This window comes from Chelonoidis abingdonii, chromosome 26 (genome assembly GCF_003597395.2).
Source record: "Chelonoidis abingdonii isolate Lonesome George chromosome 26, CheloAbing_2.0, whole genome shotgun sequence".
NCBI lineage: Eukaryota > Metazoa > Chordata > Testudines > Testudinidae > Chelonoidis > Chelonoidis abingdonii.
In genome coordinates, this window is record NC_133794.1 from 17,399,520 (window position 1) to 17,416,341 (window position 16,822).

Consider the following 16,822-nt stretch of genomic DNA (forward strand, 5'->3'; position numbering starts at 1 on the left):
CAAGTTGCAGTGTGTAGGGTGAGTGTCTGGGGGAGGGGCTGTGGTCAGGGTGGGGTGGGTATGTGTCTGGCAGTGCAGGAGGGGGCAGTGTGTAGGGTGAGTGTCTGGGGGGAGGGGCTGTGGTGGGGTCAGGGTGGGGTTGGTATGTGTCTGGCAGTGCAGGAGGGGGCAGTGCATAGAGTGAGTGTCTGGAGGGAGGGGCTGTGGTGGGGTCAGTGTGGGGTGGGTATGTGTCTGGCAGCGCAGGAGGGGGCAGTGTGTAGGGTGAGTGTCTGGGCTTGGGGAAAGGGCAGTTCGTGGGGTGTGGTGCTAGGTATCAGGGTGGAGGGGTGGTGTGAGGGAGTATGTTGTTGCCTAGGGGTGTTACGGCAGATAATGGTGGGTTGGTGGGGGTAGGTGTGTGAGGATGATGTCGTACTGGTTAGCAGTGATGGTGGAGGCAATGCGTGGCTGGCAGGGTGTGTGGGTACCTAGTTTGCTGGGGGCGAGTGGGGGAGGTATTAGTGCCTGACTGGTTGGAGGGCTCATTGGGCTGAGTAGCGTGTGCGCATGTGCGGGGCGATAAGCAGATGTTTTGTCTGGGTCCATAGGGCTGGGTCACAGGGCTCTGGGCGGGAGGCCAGGGTGCCTGCTTGTGGAATGAGGCAGTGGCCACAGAGATTGGTCTGTGTTCCTGATGGCACTGGCTGGTTTGGGCACAGTGATGTTGGGTGACTGCTGGTGGGCCCATTGATGGGGTTGGTTGGCAACTAGTGTATGTTGGAGTAGTGGGCTGGGACATTGGCAGTGACTGGCTGAGGGGCAGGCAGTAGTGAGGAATAGTTTTGTTGGGGCAGTGCTAGGGGGTGTCCAGGAGGGGATAGGTTGCCAGCTGGTGCTGCATAGCTGCTGAGGCTACTTACAGGGGGTGGTGGGCTCTGCTTGGTTCTGGGGGAGCCAGTGCTAGGTGCTTCAGAGAGGTGGTGAGGGAATGGGTGGCGCTGGGCAGGTCGGGGAGGCACTGGGTGGGGCAGCCCAGGATTTGGGCTGCGGTGGGACTTTGGTCAACTGCCCAGCATGTGTGGCTGGCGCAGCACCTGCCTATCACTGGCACCGCAGCAGGAATCCAGAAGTCACTGGCTCCCAGATGCCGTTAGCTCAGCACATGGCATGTATGGAGCATGCACTGCCATGCAGGACAGATCCATCTCTCTCTCTCTCTCTCTCTCTCTCATGACCCATCTTCCCTGGGCTGCTGCTCTTATTAGCCCTGTAGCGGAACACCCTCCAAGCCCCGCCTTGGGGCCTGTGGGCCCAGCTCAGTGTGACTGTCGAACAGTTCCAGGGCACTGATAAATCTCCTTCTGCAAGGATTCTTGCCTGGGCTCCATGACCCATTCCCAAGGGTGGAGCAGCTCATCTGCTTCCTCTTGGGTTCTGGCAGTAGGACAAGGCCCCTGCCAATCTGGGCACAGGCCAGAGGGTTGATTTCCAGGGGTGGACATTTCTGTTCCCTCATCCTTGCACCAGTGCTCACTGTCACAGGGCAGCGTGATTGACAGCTCCTCTCATCCCAGGAGGCATAGGCGCCAACTTTTCCTGGTGCCAGTGGTTGCTCGACCCCCCTCTGCCCCATATCCCTGGTCCCACCTGTATTCCAACCCCTTCCCCAAAGTCCCCACCCCAACTCTGCCCCCATTGGACCCCTTCCCCAAATCCCTGCCACAGCCCCGCTTCTTCCCCAAGCGTGCTGCGTTCCCCCTCCTCTCCCCTCCCTCCCAGCGCTTGCTATTTTGCGGTGGGAGGCACTGGGAGCAAGGGAGAGAAGCAGGGACACAGCGCACTCTGGGAAGAGACAGAACAGAGGCGAGTTGGGGGCAGGGAGCTGCCAGTGGGTACACAGTATCCACCAATTTATCCCTGTTGGTGCTCCAGCCCCGGAGCACCCACGGAGTCGGCGCTATGCCAGGAGGAGCCAGCTGGTACGTGTAGGGGGTGAGGGGATCTATCCTAGAGTGGACTTGGAGGTGACTCATCATCAACCTCACCTGCCTGGGAGGGATGAGTCATGTTGATCCGTGAGGCCATTACTCTCCAAAGCGCCCCCCTGGCCTGCAGCTAGACACTGGCTCTGTGAGCTTGCAGGCAGCTGATATTGGTGCTGCCCTCCTAGCCCTTAGTGACACAGTGGGCCTGGCTAGTGGCTCTGAGAGTGAAGGAGCGGCCTGGCCAGTTGGAAACTGGTCCATGAGATCTCTGTGCTTCTCTGAGTTATGTGGCTCCTAATCATTGTCAGTTCTCAAACACGCCAGCATGACCCCCGTTCTGAGTCCTGCAGGTCTAGGAGAGCACCAAGCCCCTGCTGTGCCCAGTGATTCTGCTACAGAGAACTACAACCCCTGGCCCTCTCAGTGCGGCTCTTCCCTCTCCTGCCTGGGAGCTCACCTTTTAAGCACACTTCCCTGGATTTGTATGTGTGTTTTGTAGATTGGGAGAGTCATTTGGCCTGTTTCACAGAGTCACAGAGGGAGTTGGTGGCAGAACTGAGCATGGAAACCTTGAGTCCTGGCCCCCTGCCCACCCGAGATCCTGCTCCACAACCCCCCAGTGTATTATCTGGTTTGACCTGCATGGTTTCAGTGAAGGCCTGGCTGTTCACCTGCCTTTGTAGGGGCAGTGTGCATGAAAGGCCAGGATTCTCAGAGCCTAGGAGATGCTGCTGTTACCCTGAGTAATGGTGGAGTGGAAGTGGATTGAAGGCCAGAGCCTGAGAGGTGAGGGTCGAGGGGCTGTTCATCTGTGCCCACTGCTAACTCTCCCCCTTGAGTGTGTTGCTTTGGGCCCGGTCTGGCAGAGCTGCACCCAGTTCTGCACTCTGCAAGGGCTGGGCTAGCGATGGGGGTGTGATGTGATGAAAACCCTCATCTAATCTGACAATGCCCAGGAGACAGGCTCTGCAGCACCAGCTGACTCTTGGGTGACCTCAGCTGAATTGCTCCCCTCTTCACCTGGGGCCAGTTATCCCCCCAGTAGGGGCACTGGGGTTCAGTAACTGGTTTGTGGTGGGTGTGGTGTCTCTGATGAAAGGCCAAGTATTAATAGTAGATGCCCACCATATTGGCAAGCTTCCTGAGTGCCAGTGTCACAACAGTGCTGCTGCCTAGCTCTGCTGTGGGTCAAGGGCCAGGGCACTTCCCATGGGTACACACTTGTGCAGCCCATGTAGCTAGCCTAGGTGCGGCTGTGTGTCAGAAGCCCAGCTTGGCTGTGGCAGGTACCTGTGTCTTAGTGCATGTACAGCAGTGTACTGACAGCCAGATGAGAGTATAACCTGGGTATTAGGGCTGCTGCTCACAGCTGGTGTGGGCATGCTGCCTCCTTTGCTATGCGAGAGCCATGCCTGGCACTTCCCATGCCAGACGCTCTCCGGCATCTCTCAGCAGGAACTCTGCCTTTAAACAGTGCTGCAGCTGCATTTGCTGCTGTAAGATCAGATGCTGGTTCCTAATGGAGATCATCTGTTAGCGCCTGTTCTGCTGGTGCCAGTCACCAGGGCAAAGTATACTTGGCAAAGAATTGAAAAGAAAAAATGACTGAATGCCAAGCTGGATACCAGGGCTTCTGGGAATGCCAGCCTGGGCCCCCAACTACAGCTAAGGAGGGTGGCAGATCTCAGGCCTTCAGAAGCCTGTCTGTCGCCAACTCCCCCTTCTGTCTGAACAGCGTCATGCCATGCTGTCAGCCCTTCTGGCGGTGCAGTCAGCGTCTGTCTCACAGTTGTCTTGTGGCTGATCAGCCCAGTGTGGGGGCTGCTTCACTGAGGCGTTGAGTTCCCTGTTTTGCCCAGCACCACCTCTCACTAAGGCTGTTGGCCCTCTGGAGCATCCTCCTTTGCATCTGGCTTGCAGCTGAAGACACAAACCTTGTGTACGAGAGCAAGTTGACACCTCACTGCCTCCCACCAGGCATCACCATCTTGTGCAGGGGTGAAGTCACTCCCTGAGGAGTTCTCCTCACAAGTAGCTGCTCCCCACTTTTTCACATTGCCCTTCTCAGCTAATGCATGGGGACACAACCCTTAATCTGAGCAAAGACCTGGACCATGTAGCTCTAGGCCATCGCTGCTTTTGATACGGTCTCCCACAGTATTCTTGCCAGCAAGTTAAAGAATATGGATTGGATGAATGGACTATAAGGTGGATAGAAAGCTGGCTAGATTGTGGGGCTCAACGGGTAGTGATCAACGGCTCAGTGTCTAGCTGACAGCCAGTATCAAGCGGAGTGCCCAAGGGGTCAGTCCTGGGGCTGGTTTGGTTCAACATCTTTATTAATGATATGGATGAATTGTACCCTCAATAAGTTCGCAGATGTCACTAAGTTGGGGGAAGGTAGATACACTGGAGTGTAGGGATAGGGTCCAGAGTGACCTAAAAAAATGGGAGGATTTGGCCAAAATAAATCTGAGGAGGTTCAACTAGGACAAGTGTAGAGTCTTGCACTTAGGAAGGAAGAATCCCATGCCCCGTTACAGGCTGGGAACTGACTGGCTAAGCAGCAGTTCTGCAGAAAAGGACCTGGAGATTACAGTGGATGAGAAGCTGGATATGAGTCAGCAGTGTGCCCTTGTTGCCAAGAAGGCCAATGGCATATTGGGCTGTATTAGTAGGAGCACTGTCAGCCGATTGAGGGAAGTGATTATTCCCCTGAATTCGGCACTGGTGAAGCCACACCTGGAGTACTGCATCCAGTTTTGGGCCTCCCACTACAGAAGGGTTGTGGACAAATTGGAGAGAGTCCAGCGGAGGGCAACGAAAATGATTAGGGGGCTGGGGCACATGATTTATGAGAAGAGGCTGAGGGAACTGGGGTTATTTAGTCTGCAGGAGAGAAGAGTGAGGGGGGATTTGATAGCAGCCTTCAACTACCTGAAGAGGAGTTCCAAAGAGGATGGAGCTTGGCTGTTTTCAGTGGTGGCAGATGACAGAACAAGGAGCAATGGTCTCAAGTTGCAGTGGGAGAGGTCTAGGTTGGATATTAGGGAACACTATTTCACTAGGAGGGTGCTGAAGCACTGGAAGGGTTTCCCTAGGGAGGTGATGCAATCTCCATTCTTAGAGGTTTCTAAGGCCGGCTTGACAAAGCCCTGGCTAGGATGATTTAGTTGGTGTTGGCCCTGCTTTGAGCAGGGGGTTGGACTAGATGACTTCCTGAGGTCTCTTCCAACCTTAATATTCTATGACTGTGGGGCTCGCACCAGCTGCTGGGCAAGAGGGACCCTGGCAGTTCCTGTGGTCCTCGACAGCAGCAGAGGCAGGTTCAGGAGACTGAGTGTTCTGCACTTGTCAGACTCTGCACCGAGCTCTGGGAGCAGGCGGTGAGAGTGGGTGGGTGGATGTGTGTCTGTGGTATGTCTACACCAGTGGTTCTCAAACTTTTGTACTGGTGACCCCTTTCACATAGCAAGCCTCTGAGTGCGACCTCTCCATATAAATTAAAAACACTTTTTTATAAATATGTATATTTAACACCATTATAAATGCTGGATGCAAAGCAGGGTTTGGGGTGGAGGCTGACAGCTCATGACCCTCCATGTAATAACCTCGTGACCTCCGAGGGGTCCTGACCCCCAGTTTGAGAACCGCTGGTCTACATTGCAGTGAAACCCTCAGCTGACTTGGGCTGAGGGGCTATAAAACTGCTGGCTCGGGGACCTGTGCTCTGCTTCCCTGCGGAGAGGTGGGGCAAATCGCCTCCTAGGTTGCTAGGTGTGACTGCCCTGGCTTTTGGGCTCCCCTTGTCTTTTTGGATCGTCCACTGACGTGGGTCTGTTTCAGCCAGTCCTTAATGACCCATTCACTCCACTGCAGACAGTGTGACCCAACATCTCTTAAGAGCAGCCATACAGGATCAGACCAAAGGTCCATCCAGCCTGTGTCCTGTTTTCCAGCAGTGCAGAGGTGCTGGGGGGTGTGGCAGAACCCTCTTGCTTGGAGTGGTTTCCATCATATACTGCATTTAGTTTTGTTCAGTGGCTTTCAGCACCTCCACTATAAAAATTGTGCCAATGCCACTACAACAGTGGCCGGTGCCAGATGCTTCAGAGAGAATGAACAAAACGAGGCACTTTTGAGTGATGCATCCCCATCATCCAGTCCTAGGTTAGCACTGCCATTCAGTGGTTTAGGGACTCCCAGAGCATGGGGTTGCATCCCTGACCATCTTGGCTAATAGTCATTGATGGACCTGTCCTCCGTGCACTTATCTAATTCTTTTTGAACTCAGTTATATTTTTGGCCTTCACAACATCCCCTGCCAATGAGTTCAACAGGTTGTCTACGCTTTGTGTGAAGAAGTACTTCCTTGTGTTAGTTTTAACCTACTGCCTATTAATTTCATTGGACCCCTGGTTCTTCTGTTATGTGAAGAGAGACATAACATTTCCTTATTCATTCTTTTCATACCATTCATGATTTTGTAGACCTCCCTTAGTTGTCTATTCTTCCAAGCTGAGAAGTCCCAGTCTTTTAAATCTCTCCTCATACAGAAGCTGTGCTATTCCCTTAATCATTTTTGTTGCCCTTCTCTGGACCCTTTCCAATTCTGATATATCTTTTTTGAGATACAGTATACAACATGTGGGCGTACCATGGATTTATATCTTCTGTCTCATTATCTATCCTTTTCCTGATGATTGCTATCATTCTGTTTTGCTTTTTTGGCTGCTGCTGCACATTGAGCAGATGCTTTCAGAGAACTATCCAAAGTGACCCCAGGATCTCTTTCTTGAGTGGTAACAGCTAACTTAAACCCCATCATTTTATATGTATAGTTGGGATTATGTTTTCCAATGTGCATTTCTTTTCACTTATCAACACTGAATTTCATCTGCCATTTTGTTGCCCAGTCACCCAGTTTTGTGAGATCCCTTTGTAATTCTTCATGGTCTGCTTTGGACTTAACTGTCTCGAGTAAGTTTATATCATTTTAACATTTTGCCACATCACCATTTACCCCCTTTTCCAGATCATTTATGAATATGTTGAACATCCCTAATCCCAGTACAGATCCCTGGGGGATGCCACTATTTGCCTCTCCCCATTCTGAATATTGACCATTTATTCCTATCCTTTGTTTCCTGTCTTTTAAGGTACTGGCCCATGAGAGGACTTTCCCTCTTATCCCATGACTGCTTACTTTGCTTAGGACCCTCACCAAAGGCTCTTTGGTAAAGGCTTTCTGAAAGTCCAGGAACCTCATATCTCCTGCTTTGCCCCATGAGCATTTTAACCCTTCTGGACCCATTGAGTAACAGTGTGAAGTACAGAGGGAAACTGAGGCATGCATAGGATTAATTAAAAATATTACAGAAAATTCCCACTTTATTACGCTCTGGTTGGTTTTAAACATGATGCTGCATGTGGAAATGTGTCCAGCTATCTCTCAGGCATGGGCCATGCCCCTTGTGTGCTCCTTTCTCTCCAATATCACACTTGTGACAGAGTGCTCCCAAGCAGGGCACAGCTGGGCACCTGGGAACAGAGCTGAGCCTCCCCTGAGCACAGCCAAGGTCACTGACTCTTAGGAGAACTAGTGGCTTTCTTAAAGTCCCAGCTCCTAGAGTCATGTGAATTTATGACAATTGCAGCTTTTGCTTAGCCAGTAAAGTCAGTGTCTAGCACTCTTGGTTGGGGAGCACAGTCCAGCAACTCCATGAAGGGATGACTAAAGAACCCAAACTGATTGGGTTTTGTAATCCCATGATTTTGGGGGCCTCACTTCTGAGCATTGAAGCTGGTGACGCTGCATAGATGGTGGGTTCTATGTGCCTATGAGCTCCAAAGCATGCTAGTAACAACCAGCACAGAGACCTCTTCTGAAGTGGCCGACACTGTTAATCAGGGGAGCTGCGAGGCTTAGCTGACCCACTGGGTGGGAAAGGGTGGGTGGTGGGGTGGGATGCTGGGTGGAGCAGGGCAGGCTGGACAGAGTGAGGGGGCAAGTGGGGAAGGCTGACTGGGCAGGGTGGGAGGGAAGGCTGGCTGAGGGTGGCAAACTAGGGATGGCTGGCAGGGAAGGCTTGTGGGGAAGGTGGAGGGGGCAGCAGCAGCAGGTGCTGGGTGGGGAGGAGGGGTGGCAGGCACTGGGTGGAAAATAGGGAGGGTGTCGGTTGGAGGCTGGGCTGGGGGAAGCAGGTGCTGGGTGGGAAAAGTTGAGGTGCTTGGCTGGAGAAGGGGGGTCATGGGCAGTGGGCTGGGAGGGGCAAAAGCTAGCCTGGGATTGGCAGATGCGGGGGCAGGAAAGGCTAGGCTGGCAGGGTGGGGAAGGCCACGGGCAACAGGCACTTTGCTTGGCCATTACACACAGCATTTGTCTGTCCAGCCCTGTTAATCGGGGCATGGCCCTGCTTGCTGATCAGTCTTCAGAGTCTGTTGCTGCAGTGCAAAGGCAATCAACATCTGGATTAACCCAACTGCTTCTGCCCCATGCCTCAGTGGGCACCCTGAATGAGAGCCAATGGGGGGACCCTTGTGTCCTGAGCAAAGCTCCCTGCCAAGGGGTCCTCTCAGGCAGCCTTTCCTTCTGCACCAGAGCTTTGGGGTGAGAGGAGATGGCTACCCTGGAAGGAATGTGAATCCTATTGATCCAACACCCTTTGTCCCTTGGGTGGCTAGTAACAGCATCACAGGCTAGTCTGTGAGCCTATGTGGGATAGAAGGTGGCTGCTGTTCATTGATCCCTTACCCTAGTTATCTGTAGCCTCTTCCTGGCCAATAAGGAGGCTACAGTGTGAGCAGGGCCGGCTCCAGGCACCAGCTAAAGAAGCAGGTGCTTGGGGTGGCCAATACCAGGGGGCGGTCACGTCTTGGTCTTTGGCGGCGGCTCCCTCAGTCTCTCTCAGAGTGAAGGACCTGCTGCCGAATTGCCGCCAAAGAGTGGAGCGGTGCAATTGCCCTGCCACGGCTTTTTTATTTTATTTTATTTTTTGCTGCTTGGAGCAGCAGAAAACCTGGAGCCGGCCCTGAGTGTGAGGGCAGTGCTGGGGCCTGAAGTCTGAGCTTTGGCGACCTGCCACCGACTGCCATGCTAGTGTTATGGTAACACTGGGACTCCGGTTTGAACCCTGCTTCATGCTGTCACCTTGGGACGGAAGCTTCGCCACCTGGCATTTGCCTGAGGGTGGTGAGTGGTTTTATTTCAATGTTTAAGCAAAATCGGTGCAGCTATTTGAGTCCCACAAAGTGGGTCCTTATGATGTGGAGAATAAACTTTGGGGGTGGGGCAAGGGGTCTGCCACTGGGGCAACAGGGGCCTGCTCTCCAGGCCAGTTCTCTAAAGTCAATCTTTGTATCTTAAGAACATAAGAACGTCCACACTGGGTCAGCCCAGTGGTCCATCCAGCCCAGTATCCTGCCTTCTGACAGTGGCCGGTACCAGGTGCTTCAGAGGGAATGAACAGAACAGGGCAATTACCGAGTGATCTATCCCATCGTCCAGTCCCAGCCTCTGGCAGTTAGAGGCTTAGGATACCCAGGAGTTGCCTCCCTGACCATCTTGGCTAATAGCCATTGGTGGGCCTATTCTCCATGAACCCTTGGTGCTGCTTGTGCTCAGCAAGGCCTTGATTCTGCCTCCCTGAGCTCAGTGGGGGCTGTGTGACTGATTCAAAGGGCACGGGGCAGGCCCCAGGTCCCCTTCTCATGCTTGCAGTGCTGCTCCTACCTGCAGGAGGCATGTGGCTAATTGGAGGAAGCCAACAGGAAACCTTGCTGATTGTAGCACAGCAACTGCTGCAGCCTCTGGGGTTTGGCAAGTCCAACTCCTCCGAGATTTCCCTGTGGTGAACTGCAGGCAGCAAATTCTGTGTGCGGTGGAAAGGGCTTGCTCTGTCGCTGGCTGGGATGGAGCCCACCACCATTGTGCTGCAGTTGGATGGTGGGGGGGGCCTTGACGGATGGTGCTGGCGATGTGCTGGCTGTGAGTGCTCATCCTAAACCAAGTTCAGGCAGAGCTAAATGAATGTAGCACCTGGGTTGCCGTATCTGTGCTCTGGAGATATTTCCATTATCAAGCGCTCTGTAAGATCTGACATGGTGACATTCACTGCTGAGAGTCCAAGCAAACCTGTAACCTTGGTGGCAAAGATTGGGGGGGTGGGGCTTGCCCACAGGACTGGGGCAGGGTATTGACCAGACTCTGTGGTTGGTACCATGCACCACCGCCCTGTGATGGCCCCACATTAGCCCTGCCCATGTGCTGCACAGAAAGGGGGATGGGTTAATAGAACACTCAGAGCTCACTGCGTGTCCATCATTGAGGTATTTCCCAGGCCGCGGTTAGGACCAAACCCCAAATGAGTGTGGGAGTGAACCAGACAGTGAGTGGCCAGTGGGGGAGAGGCCTGAGGGAGAAATGGGGCCAGGATGGTGGTAGAAGCAAAAGTGCAGGGTCCAAGAGCTGCCAGAGATGGCAGGCTGAGCTAGGACCCCCAGAGCAGGGCCCGCAGCATAGGGGCATTGCTCAACCGAAGCAGGGGATGGGGAGCCCTGATATGGCAAGAGGGATGCAGAGATGCTGGCATGGCTGCAGCTCAGGAAGTGTGCGGCTCTGTGCCTTGCCCACAGCTGACCCCGCCCAAGGAGCAAAACTCCTGGGTGAGGCCCTGGGGCTGTGGGGGGTGAAGGGTATTCCTGCAGCAGGAGCTACCAGCTCATGACTGGTAAGGGTGTGCTGGCCACGGCAGGACAGCGGGCAGGCCAAGAGGAGCAACTGGTGGGCGGGGGAAGCCAGCAGGGTCTCAGGGCACAGTGCAAGCGGAGCAGGCCAGGGCCCCTTCTGAGCATGGCTTCACAGCCGCTGTGCCCTGCGGGTCCGCTAGCACGGGAGGCCAGGGCAGGGAGGAGGTCAGCTGGTAGCTAATTTATGGGGCCTTCTCCCTGCAGCTCTGTGTTAAGTGCTGTCGCTGGCAGGAACTTTCCAGGAAACAGCAGAGAGAGGAGCAGGGGGGCGGGGAATTACACCGAGGTGACGTCACCACTGCTCTGCTGCATGGGTTGGGCGCAGCCCGGTCTAACCCGGGAGCAGCTCACAGGGGAAGCTTTCTAAGCCGTTGGCACTGCACCCCATCACAGAGCCTGGGGCACAGGGATACAGGTATTGTCCCCATGGTTGAGGGGTCTGCACTCAGCGCAGTGCCCCTGCAGTGCAGCCCAGAGCTTAGAGGAAGTGCCTTGGGGTGAACTTTCTTGCATAATCTCCTGCGAGTGGAAGGGAGTGAGGAGTTCACACAAGTCAGTTCGCACAGCTTTAGTTACCCAGGTTCAAAACATGACATATGCCTGAGCTCCTTCTCCCACAGCTTGTACACCAACTAGCCCCTGCTCCTCAGCACTGGCTGCCAGACACATTGCTGGGCACTATCCTGAAATGCTTTCTTGCCTCTGCTTTGTCAATCCCTGAGATGGAGGAGGGGCTAAGATGGATTTCCCCAATGGGCCCGGAGTCCAGGCTCCTTTCTCACCCTGAACAGTAGCTCACCTGAGCACATGCGTCCAGGTCCAGCGTTAGAGCCAGGTTAATCCTGGGTGCACGACCCTCACTAGGGGACTGGTGCAGGCCTGGCCCTCCAACAGCCTCTCCCATGTGCTCCCTGGCCAGCCAGGGCTCTGTTGGTGTCCCCTTCCCCTGAGACCACAGAGCTCTGCCATGGCTGGCTAAGGTTAAGCTGTCCCTGTGTATTGCCACTTTGCCTGGCCTGCCCGTGTGTCCAAGCTGCAGCAAGCACGTTCCTGGTGAGGTCCTGGTGTACAGCAAGAACGTTCTGCTGGAGCCATTTAAGCCCAGGATCTGCACCTGCACAGGGTGCTGGGGCAGGGCAGCATTGGCTGGAGAGGTTGCAGGGGCAGCACTGGCTATTGCTAGTCTGATGGAAGCCAACACAGCATGGGGAAAACATTAGTAACAAGGGTGGTGGAGAGGGTTGTCCCTGCTGGAGGGAATGAGTGAGTGTCTCTTGTCACCTCCACCTCTGTAGGGGCTGGCACCCCTTTTGGACATTCTTCCTCATCTGCCCCAGGCAACACACTGCCTCGGTGGCCTTAACTAGCCTCTCCCTTCCTATGTCTATCTACACAGCAGCTAGGAGGTTGCTCCCTAGCCAGGTAGACAGAGGCACAGTTCTACTCAACCTAGCACTCTAACAGTAAGTGTGGCCCCAGTGTGCGGGTGGCCTCCAGAGTACAATCCCACTCCTCCTTGGGGAACATACTCAGGTGGGAGTCAACCGTCTGCCATGGCCCCGCTGCTATTGGAAGCAGGTTAACTCATGTGTACCAGTCTGCCCATGCTGGGAAGTAGCCCTTGCATCTCAGTACAGGCCTGACCCCAAGTGCCCATCGCTGTCCTGAGCTGGAAATTGCCCACTTCCACAGTGCGAACTGGGACTCTCTCCTCCACACCCTGCACTGGCTGGCAGGGGGCTTTGAGTCTGAGTCATGGTACCTGTGTCTGGTCATAGACAAGGAGGTGACTTGGAGGGCAGGTGCAGAAGGCCCATCTGCCTTGGAATGGAGCAGGGACACCACTGGCTCAGGAGGTGAGTGAGCAGGGTCTGGACTCTGCCTGGGACCTTTCTCCTTTGGCAGATGGTCAAGCAGCAACACTCCTTCCCCCAGCAGTGAGGCTAGCACTGGTGGGGACCCGCACAGGACCAGCTGCTCCCCAGGTGTGTCTGCAGTTCAGCTCAAGGACAGTAGGGTGAGGATCAGGGAGGGAAGGGCCAGCCCCATGTTGCTCCATGACCTGTGCTCCCAGCCAGGAACCAGCAGGAGGTAACAGACTGTCTGAGACGGTGCTATCTTGAGGAGGTGGGGTGGGGGGAATGGGGCCCTCTTTGAGGAAAGGAAACTATTGGGAGGGTGAGTAAGGAGATCTGTGGTGCCGGGGGGTGATGGAAGCTGTGCGTGGTCAACCCTGGCTTCTCCCAAAGGGCACAGCATAAATGTCTCTGCTTGTTCTCAGGCACATTTCTGGGACCAGGGCCGGCAGCAGACATGGGGCAGAGTGAGTCCGAGCCTCAGGATGAGCAGGAGGTAGGTGCTGTCTAGTTCCTTGCTGGGGCCCCTGGCAATTTGTCCACTGCAGCCTGGCAGTCACCAGAGTGAGCGAGTTCCCAGGCTCTCAACCCATCATTCCACTCCTGCCACCCATGTTCAGAGAGCTCCCCCTGCTGGTGCTGTCCACTGACTGGACAAGGACCTGAAGAGACCCTCCCCACCAACACTATTTCCTGGGGGTTGGGGACACTTCCCTAGTGCAGGGCACATTGGCTGGGATCCCAGTCAGAGTCCTCCTTAGGACCCCCCACTTGTTCCAGCAGGGTGCCCCTCCCCTCTGACTGGGAATGTTAAATCCAGCATCCAAGTCATGTTCCAGCTCCACAAATCCCCCAGCTCCCATGGGAATCTTCTTCCCAGATGTGGTACTGGGTAACCGGGTTTGGCAGACCCCTCTCCAGAGCCCAGCAGCCCTCTGGGATGTGTCTGGGTAGGTGTGGCCTGCTGGGGCCTGCCCAGGACACAGTGTCCCAGGATTGCTGGAGGCTTGCCCTCCACTTCAGTGTCCTTTCTACTTCTGCACTGTTATGTGCCCCTTGAACAGCTGCCAGCCTCACTCCAGAGATGGCTGCATTTCAGTGGTGGGCCCGTGTTCACTGCACACTCAGCAAAGCGTGTTGGGATGGAAGGTGCTATAGACAGACCCTTATGTCCAGATGTTGGATGGCACGGCTGTAGGGTTGGGCCCATGGGCTTTGATGGCAGCATCAGCCTGCCTGCTGGTGCTGAGGCTCTGTCTGCATCTCTGTCCACACAGGATGCAGTGCTCACAGCTGTGTTGCCCAACCTTAAGCTCTTTGTGGAGGATCAGCTCCAGACCAGCATGGTGAGGAGGGGCTGCTGGGGGGTTATGCCTGTGGTGTGGGTTCTCCTGAAGGGATTGTGTTCCTGGGGGATATGGAAGAGTGTAGTGGTCTCTCCTGTGGGCAGTAGAAGTGCTGGCCCGCTGGCATAGCCCACGGTCCCCGGCCCAATCCTAGCTCCTGGTGGGATGGGAGGCTCTAGTACTTGCCTAGGAATGTGCTGGCACCTTTGGGGCTCAGCCATCCCTGGACAAGTCTTGGCTGGTGAGTGGAGGAGATGATGGGGTCAGACACTGTCCTTGGACTAGGAGAGGGGCTGGGAAAGAATTTCCCCCTGGTTTGAGCTGTGGGGATCCTGCTGGCTTCTAATTCCTCTAGTGTGGCTGCCCTCCCCCCCACTCCCATTGGTCCCTCCGACAGCAGGGGTGGGGTGTGTGGCAGGTGGGAGCAGTTACTAGCTGAAGGGCAGGCTGAGGGGAGAAGGGCAGTGTTTTCCCCAGGAATTGAAATTGGGGGTATGTTCAATTTTATGAGGTCAGGGCCGATGAGTGGTGAGACCATGAGGGTGAAAGTGGGCCATATGGCACCATACTAAAAACTGAAAAATGTTATGTGACCATTTTATTAGGTTAACTCATGTTGCATCTGACAAAGTGGGTATTCACCCACGAAAGCTCATGCTCCAAAACGTCTGTTAGTCTATAAGATGCCACAAGATTCTTTGCTGCTTTCATGTTTTAAAGTAATCACACAAATTAAAGTTAGCTACTCAAGCCTTCTATGAAGCACAAAGTCTACGTCCTTCTTGGTTTCTTGTTATAATTTTGCACAGCTCTGTTAATGAACTTCTCGAATGCAATGTGTTCATCTTTGGTGGCTTCTCATGTGTCCAGTACTTCCATTCCTTCAACTGATATGCTCATTAGTTCATTCACATGATCAGGCAGAAGACGACTTCTTTCAGAACACAAAATTCTACTCAGTGATGAAAAAGAACACTCAGCTGTAGCTGTTGTGACTGGGAGTAGCAGGAGATGAATTCCTGCTTCTCTCATCCCAGGAAACATAGCATAAAGATCAGGTCGAGCCACTAGTGATGATAAAAAAAAAGTTTATGTCAAATCTTCATTCATTCGTTGTATCAATATTCCACTCTGTGTTCAAATTTTCTATTCTGTCCTGAGCACGTGTCACGGAGTGTGGGGAAGTCAGGGCCCTGAACCCCTCTTCCTGAGATTCACCGTGACTCTCAGCCAGCCAGTAAAACAGAAGGTTTATTAGATGATAGGAACACGGAGCGTGTAGGTACAACCAGAACCCCTCACTCAAGTCCTTCTGGGGGGTTTAGGGAGCTTAGACCCCAGCTTGGGTTTCCCTGCGTTGGACCCCCAAGCCCAACACTGAAACCAAAACCTCCTCCAGCAGCTCTCTTCCCCCTCCCCCTGCTCCTCCTCTCCTTTGTTCAGCCTCCCAGGCAGAAGGTATCACTTCTCCCAACCCCCCTCCTGGCTCAAGTTACAGCTCAGGTAGCTTCCTTCAAGGGAAGTCCCTCATCCCCAATGTAACTCCACTGCAACGTTCCCAGGTCAAATCCGCCCTGCTTCCTGCTCCATCACAACATGGCAGCCCCCTTGCTGGTAGTACCTCACTCCACACAACTGTTGGTGTTTTATAGGACAGGGATCTGTAAAAGCTAAGTAGAGATTGAGTAGAATCTAGAAGTCACTGTTGTAGATTTTTAAGAATCAAGTCTGTGTACTTTTTCAGTTGTCTTAACAAACACTTCTTGTCCTCTTCACTTAAGAATTCAATATAAATGCCTTCATTAGTCATCTTCTGGACTGAAGTCTTTGTGTATTCCAGTACTTTCTCAGATTGATCTAAACGTAGCTTCTATTGCTGGACATTCCTGGATGGCTTTGTTTAATGACCCAAGTGGTTTCATCAGTAGACTTACAAGAGAGAGAACGGCAATAGTCTTCTCTGAACGTAGTAGCAAAAGTAATCCACCAGCCTCGCTACTTAGATCCATCCCATCTTGGTAGATACTTTCCAAAGCCAGTAATAACAGCTGGAGTAATTTTTAAGACAGCAGCCAAGGATCGCTCATGAGAAAGCCAGAGGGTTTTCCCAGGTTGAACAAATTTGAACTTCATTCCCAGTGTATCTTCTCTGTTTTCCAAGATATTCAGTCTTTTTGGACTCTTGCTAAAAAAGAATATAACGAAGACGTTAAATTATCGCTTTTTAAATGTCTTTTGAAGAGTCTGCGGCTCCTACTAGCGCTAGTTGGAGTAGATGGCCTCTGCAGTGCGTATAGGAGAGATTAGGGTTACACTTTTCTCTGAGCAAAGCTTATCTTCCAGCGAAGTTTGCAGCTCCATCAAATGCACAAGCAGCCATCTGTTTGAGGTCCAATTGACAAGCATTTAACTCTTTGAAGATGTAGGTTGTCACAGATGCAGCTGATGCATTTCTAGATGTTCAAGCTGTAGAAGGCTCTGAAATGACTTGATGCCCATTTGCATTGGTGCATTCATCAGCCACGTATGCAAATTTTTGAATGTGGTGAGAGACTTCTTCACTTTTTCAACTATTGAGTCTTTCACGGTTGCACCATATGCTTCCAGCCAGTCAGTTGAGTTTCTTGCAAAAAGATAGTGAGCATTTGCTGGTCTTGTTCAGAACCAGTGTTCAACTTTAGGATGAACAAGCGACAATGCACTTAACATTGGCCTCCAGTTTGTGGTGCGTGGTGTCTCTTGCTTAAATAGAAAGTATGATGTGTCTCCAGCATTCAGAACAGCCTCATTAACGCTCACCAGTGTTGTTCTTGGCCAGTGGAGATTCAGAGTTCAGAGGTGCTTTCGCATGAGTTCACCTCCCACGTGGGGGGCAAGAAGTCACCTTGCTCGTTCCTCCAGCTGC

At 53.3% G+C, this 16,822-nt stretch overlaps 1 protein-coding gene across 16 annotated transcripts in view; it reads left to right on the forward strand.

The window, feature by feature from the left end:
- Window positions 1–16,822, forward strand: part of PNPLA6 (patatin like domain 6, lysophospholipase) — a 66,852-nt gene that overhangs the window by 649 nt on the left and 49,381 nt on the right. For 8 of the 16 annotated variants that reach the window (XM_032768380.2, XM_032768390.2, XM_032768385.2 and 5 more), the window contains exons 2-3: window positions 12,997–13,067; window positions 13,849–13,917. The exons of 1 other annotated variant lie outside the window; for it this stretch is intronic. In XM_032768380.2, the coding sequence (XP_032624271.1) occupies window positions 13,029–13,067; window positions 13,849–13,917 (108 nt within the window). In that variant the 5' untranslated portion in view covers window positions 12,997–13,028. Of the gene's footprint in view, window positions 1–6,719; window positions 6,770–10,784; window positions 11,131–12,620; window positions 12,701–12,996; window positions 13,068–13,848; window positions 13,918–16,822 lie in introns of those variants that run through there. 7 more of the 16 variants (XM_032768381.2, XM_032768383.2, XM_032768382.2 and 4 more) reach the window with 7 other exon arrangements.